Source organism: Phaethon aethereus (assembly GCF_964289735.1).
Source record: "Phaethon aethereus genome assembly, chromosome: 8".
NCBI lineage: Eukaryota > Metazoa > Chordata > Aves > Phaethontiformes > Phaethontidae > Phaethon > Phaethon aethereus.
In genome coordinates this window covers 19,184,065-19,190,529 of record NC_138584.1, presented here as the reverse complement: position 1 = coordinate 19,190,529, position 6,465 = coordinate 19,184,065, and the positions used below count along the sequence as shown (strand labels likewise).

Here is a 6,465-nt window from a genome sequence, read left to right as displayed (position 1 = left end):
AGCTGTGTGTAACTGAAGACTGAATTTCACTTTCAGCTATTGTCCTTTCTGGTCAAATTTTGAGGCATACGAGTGATGAAGAAAACCACTGCCGCCTTCTGTAGAGCAAGTTCTGGAAAAAGAAGGCCCAGAGCTTTCATCCCATCACCTTTCCTGAACCACAGCACCACCACAAAGGAAAATATGGATCTAATTTACTTGAATGAAAAGAAAAACACAAGGAGACTAAATTGTGGGAAACCCACAACGGGAACCCTCCATCAGGCCCGGCCTCTGAGCCTGGCCACCGCCGGGGGGGGGGGCAGTGCTGGGGACACGGGCCCGTCTGCCCGGCAGGACCACCACGGCGGGGACATACCGGCAGGAGGAGGAGGGGGGCGGGCTCCGCAGCCCGGGCCGGGAGCGGCACCGGTGTCCCTCCGACGGGGACACCCGTGGCGCTGCCCTGCCTGCCCTGCCCCCGCCTCCGTCCCCGGGGTCACGGCGTCGCCCCGCGGGGAGAGGCCGCCCCGTCCCACAGCGCCCGGCCCGGGGTGCTGGTGCCGCTCCCCTCGTGCCGCTGCGCGGAGCCGCGGCGGTTTCTGCGGGAGGCTCAGCAAAGATGGGCTCTCTCCACCACCCGCTCCGGCCGCGGGGCTGCAGCCGCCCTGAGGAAGATGCACGCCGGCCAAGCGCGAGAAGCCGGTGCCGGGTTTTGGCCGGTCCGCCCTCGGGCTCCCGGCCGCTGCCGCCGCCCGGCGGGCGCGCAGACAGGGCCCCTCTTGTGCCGGCCCGGCGGCCCCGCCGCGCCCCCGCCAGGGCCGCGCTGCCAGGCCAGCAACGACACGCTCCTCCGCGGCCGCGGCGGGGTCCGGCGAGGCGGCCCCGCCGCTCCTGCGGCTGTTCAGGCACGAAACAAAACACGGCGCGGGCGCACACCCCACGGCGCGGGCGCACACCCCACGGCGAGGGCGCACACCCCACGGCGCGGGAAGGCGCGCGCGTGCCCCGGCCCCGCGCAGAGGGAGCGGCGGCGCGAGCCGCACTTACCCGGAGCCGCGCGCGGTCCCGCACACGGTCCTTCCTGCCACCCCCCGGCTGGCGGCACCGGGCAGGCGGCGAGACGGCCGGGCTCCGCTCCGCCGGGCAGCGGGGCTGCCGCCGCCTCCCCCCACAGCGGCCCGTCCTGTACGAGCGGCGCGCACGGACACTTGCCGTACCGGAGCGCTACGCGGAGCGGCCACTGCATCCCCTCCTCTCCGCGCCCCCCGCGCTGTCCTCCTCGCCCCACACCCCGCCCCGGCTGTCCTCGCTCACGCTGGGCGCCCTCGGGCAGTATTTCCCTGTTGAAGCTTAGGATTTTGTAACGCGCTGGGGAGGGAGTCGAAGCCTGTTGGGCTTTTGTCTTTTGGCCGTAAGCAGTTTCCAGATGGGGATTTAGACACCAGACGTAACAATATTTCCATATTTGGTATAGCAGTAGCCTGCACTTGCAGACTCAACTGCTGGGCTTTTTTCAATAAAGGAGCAAACTGCAGTATAACGCCAGTTGGCTCCTCCAGCGCAATTCTCCTAAATCATGATAGACAGATTGCGTGAAAAACAGGAATTCCAAAGAATTTCCTGCCCTGGGAACAGAAGTGAAGGCTATATTTAACAACATCTGAAGCTGTCAAGAATGCTTTGTGGTTGGATAACAGAGCAGAAAAATGTGAAAAATGCAGGCTACTGCTATACCAAATATGGAAATATTGTTACGTCTGGTGTCTAAATCCCCATCTGGAAATGCTTACGGCCACGAAAAGACAAAACGCCACAACAGAAGCTTCGACTCCCCTCCCCAGCCCCAAATCCTAAGCTTCAACAGGGAAATACTGCCCGAGGGCGCCCAGCGTGAGCGAGGGACGCCGAAGCAGCGAGGAGGGGGTCGGCGGGGCGCTGCGCGCCGCCCGGGATTCCCCGCGCCGGGCACCACGGAGCGCGCAGGGCACGGCCCGGCCCGCGGGCGCTGGGGCGGCGCAGCACGCCTCGTTCCGCCCGCAGAGCGCGGTGGCAACGACAAGATCTCGGGTGCCGCTGGGTGACCCTGCGGGGAGCGCAGTGGAGAGGACGCGGCCCTCCACAGTGAAGCGGTGCCGCGCCGGTCGCTCAGCAGCCGGGGCTGGGCAGACGTGTTACCCACCGCCATTGCCCCGGGCAGCTCCTGCGGCGCACCCACCGGCACAGCCCGAGCGCAACACCTCCTCGTTCTAACGTCCCCGTGCTTAGGCGCATCTGTAAGGATAACGGGGGAGGAAAAAAAAAACCAAACCACCAAACCTCCGCATGACAGGGAAGAGCGTCCGCGGCCGCGGGGCGCGCGCTACGGGAGGAGCCCGGCACCGCCCCCGCCTCCGCTCCCGCGGAGGCGAGCGGAGGGGCCGCGCCGGGCGCGGCGGGGGGGCGGGGACCCCCCGCGGCAGGGCCGCCGCCAGCGGCCGCGGTGCCGGGAGACGGGGCGGGGCGGGGCGGCCGCGCCGCGCGCCAGCCGCATTCCTGGGATGCCGCGAGCGCTGGACGCGGCCGCGGCCCGGAACGCGCGACGTCAGCGCCGCGGCGCACGCGGCGGCCCCGCGCCCCATATAAGGCGGTCGCGCCCGCCGCTGCCTCAGACCGCGTCGGCCCCGCTCCGCGCTCGCCGCTTCCACCGTCCCGCGCTCCCGCACCACCGGCGCCAGACATGGGCCCCGCGGGCACCCGCCCCGCTCTGGCGGCCGCTCTCCTCTGCCTGGCCCGCCTGGTAAGTGCCGCGGCTCTGCCCGCAGGGAGGGAGGGAGGCGGCGGGCAGCTCCGCTCCCGGCACTCACCGGCCACCGCTCTGCTCCGCTCCGCAGGCTCTGGGCTCGCTCTGCCCCGCCGTCTGCCAGTGCCCGGCGGCCGTGCCGCAGTGTGCCCCGGGCGTGGGGCTGGTGCCGGACGGCTGCGGCTGCTGCAAGGTCTGCGCCAAGCAGCTGAACGAGGACTGCAGCCGGGCGCAGCCCTGCGACCACACCAAGGGGCTGGAGTGCAACTTCGGCGCCAGCCCCGCCGCGCCGAGGGGCATCTGCAGAGGTAAGCGGCTCCCGCGGGAGAAAACCCCGGCCCCCGTAGCGCCGAAGTTTAGTAATTTCGCGTCCATGTATGGTTATGCTTTGTTGTTGGTAGCTTGGCAGAAAGGCACATGACTTCAGCAGTCTGGAATGCGATTCAGTATGTCTGGGCTGCGCTAAACGCGCATAAGGAAAAGTGATTCCTGACTAACTTATTGTTCTGGCCCCGCGTCTCCGGGGGATTGCAGGGAGCTCCGCCGTAAATTGAATTTAACAGACCAGCAAATACCTGTGCTTAAGCTGAGCGATTCCCACCGCTGACTCCCTCCTTTCCCTCTCTCTCGATCTCCACAGCACAGTCCGAGGGGAGACCGTGTGAATATAACTCCAAGATCTACCAGAACGGCGAAAGCTTCCAGCCGAACTGCAAACACCAGTGTACGTGCATAGATGGAGCTGTGGGCTGCATCCCGCTCTGCCCGCAGGAGCTCTCGCTTCCCAACCTGGGTTGTCCCAGCCCCAGGCTGGTCAAAGTCCCGGGGCAGTGCTGCGAAGAGTGGGTCTGCGATGAAAGCAAGGATGCGCTGGATGAGCTGCAAGGCTTCTTCAGCAAAGAGCTCGGTCTGGATGATTCCGAAGGCGAACTAACCAGGAACAATGAGCTAATCGCCATTGTGAAAGGAGGCCTGAAAATGCTACCTGGTGAGTGTGGGCTAATCTGTGTGACAGTTGCGGGGAGGAGGCGGGAGGATGGCTATGCGATTCCTTAGACCTCAATGGAAAGAAGGAAACCCAGTGAGAGGATATGTTTAGGCTAAGCTCTCCTTTTCTTTTCCAGTTTTTGGATCCGAGCCACAAAGCCGAGCTTTTGAGAATCCTAAATGCATTGTGCAAACAACCTCCTGGTCCCAGTGCTCGAAGACGTGTGGAACTGGCATCTCCACAAGAGTTACCAACGACAATGCCGACTGCAAGCTTATCAAAGAGACCAGGATATGTGAAGTGAGGCCATGTGGCCAGCCTAGCTATGCCTCCCTAAAGGTAAATACATACTCTTCTGGTGCTCCTCTTCTTTCCAAACTGCTTCGGGTAGAGGGTAAAGGCTAGAGAAGAATCTCCTCCTAATAATATTACTGCCTCTCCTTTACAGAAGGGAAAAAAATGTACCAAGACTAAGAAGTCCCCATCCCCAGTGAAGTTTACTTATGCCGGATGTTCCAGCGTGAAGAAGTACCGCCCCAAGTACTGTGGCTCCTGCGTGGATGGCAGGTGCTGCACGCCCCAGCAGACCAGGACTGTCAAGATCAGGTTCCGCTGCGATGATGGGGAAACCTTCACCAAGAGCGTCATGATGATCCAGTCCTGCCGATGCAATTACAACTGTCCGCATGCGAATGAAGCTTATCCCTACTACAGACTGGTCAATGACATTCACAAATTTAGGGACTAAGTTGTGTTGGGGGTGGGATACTAAACAGAATTTTGAAGTAACCAGCCGTGGAGAAAGGACCTTTGATGGAAATGGTGCCTTGCCCATTTGAGGGCAACATTGAGATGTTACAAGAGTGCACTGTGCAACTGGACACTAAATGCAACAGAGATTTAAGCCTACTTAAAGCTTCATAGTACTGGAGCAACTTTACTGCTTCTTTTTGGAGCACCTTATCTAATAATATACTGTTTTCTGTTTGTAAGTGATCAGATAAATGTTTTGTTCTGGTTATGAAAACTTTTTTTCTATCCTGTTCAATTTAACACTATGCTTATCCCCCTCCCTCCATCTTCTCCCACCCTTTCCCAACCAAGTTGGAAGTTACATTCCTTCCTGAGGTGGGCACTTGTGGGGTGTTCACAGTGGCAGCTATTATGTACCAACTGTAGTTTAATGGCAAACAGAAATCAGTTGTTTTAAAGCTGAGTATTTTATTTATCAAACTGTAGCTCTCTTGTTTTTCTTTGAGGTTTTTTTTTGTTGTTGTTGTTTTTTGTTTTATTGTTTGTGTTTTTTTTTTTTACCCCTTCCGCCCCCTGTAATACTGGAATAAGTTGTAAATGATTTTAATTTTATATTCAATGAATTAAAAGAATTTATTTATGGAATTAATCATTTAATAAAGAAATATTTACCTAACTCTTCTTAGTAGAGCATTCTGATAGGCAACAGACTTCAAGGCAGCAAATGCAAGTGCTTTTTGTGAAAACTTTGGAAAGCTTAGGTTCTCTGAAAATTAAAACAAGCTCTGCTACAGATGCAGCAATGAACTAGAAAGCTGAGTCTAATTCTTTGGGTAAATGATGTTTTGAAGTGGTGTATGCAGTCTGCAACCCCACACTCTAGAAAGTATATACAGAAAAAGCTGCTTGGCATTGAAAGCAAATGTTTGATAGAGAGACTGAAATGTTAATTAGACTGTCAGATTATTCAAACTGTCCTGGAATTTGCAACATAAGGCACTTCATTAGAATGCACTGCATGGCATGGTGATGTTGAACATGGGGTAGAAGTGGTCGTCAGGTCTCACTTTTTTTGGTGGCTGCTTTTTGCAAATTAATACATTTCTGTGGCAGAAGAATGTTTCCTACAGTCTGCAGGAGGTAGTTTGCTTTCACTAAATTCAAATTAAATGAGCTTGAAGCAATGACTTTTGTTAATCCTAATAACCCAGTGATGAAAAGTAAACATACTGTTAACAAGAGAAGAATGTGAGGAATTTCAAGTACTTCTCCAATAGAGTAAAAGGCAAACCCGCCGCTCTTCTCTTCCTCACCTCCCCTTCCCACTTTTTAAATATGTAATTAATTACACTTTATACTGTGGGACACAGATAACACTTGGCTAACTGAGGAAGTCATACAACAGCTAGCTGGCACATGGTAAGAAAATGACATTTAAAAAAATGAACCAGAGGAGGATCTGAGAAAGCATCAAACATCTGTGCTATGCTGGTTAGCATAAAGCTGCGCTACAGATAAGACTGAAAGGAAACCTGCAACAGGGTTTGTTTTTTTTTTCATTCTACTCTTTGTCACTGGGTAGTTCTCTAGCAAAATATCCTCCCATAGCCTTTAGTAAGAAAGTCACTTCCCATGAAAAATAGAGACTGATTTTGAAGTTTTAGAATTGTGAAGGGATGTCATAGTGTCATGTAGTTAGATGCAGAAGTGGTTGAGTCAACTTTTTACTAGATTAGACATAAATATTTCAATAAAATGAATAGCTAAATATCTCAGAAGCTCATCTCTGGCAGCTAATGCTTTGCCTGAGAAATTACAGCGTCTCTCTTCTGCTCAGTCAAGTTCTCTCCCCGAAGGCATTCAAAGCTTGAGCTGTTTTGGAATTCACCACCTGGCCACCAGTCTCAGCTGTACCTAAACTTGTCTGTACAGTATTTGTTGACAATAGAAGTGTAAAATGCGG

The 6,465-nt window shown here is 55.7% G+C and overlaps 1 protein-coding gene across 1 annotated transcript; it reads left to right on the top strand.

Annotated features, from left to right (window-relative positions):
* Nucleotides 1-2,698: 2,698 nt before the first annotated feature.
* CCN1 (cellular communication network factor 1) lies at nt 2,699-4,497 on the top strand (the record flags this gene model as incomplete). The annotated part of the gene is made up of 5 exons (XM_082002941.1): nt 2,699-2,758; nt 2,853-3,069; nt 3,402-3,749; nt 3,886-4,088; nt 4,198-4,497. The coding sequence occupies 5 exons, from the start codon at nt 2,699-2,701 to the stop codon at nt 4,495-4,497; spliced, it is 1,128 nt and encodes a 375-aa protein (XP_081859067.1).
* Between the last annotated feature and the right edge of the window lie 1,968 nt (nt 4,498-6,465).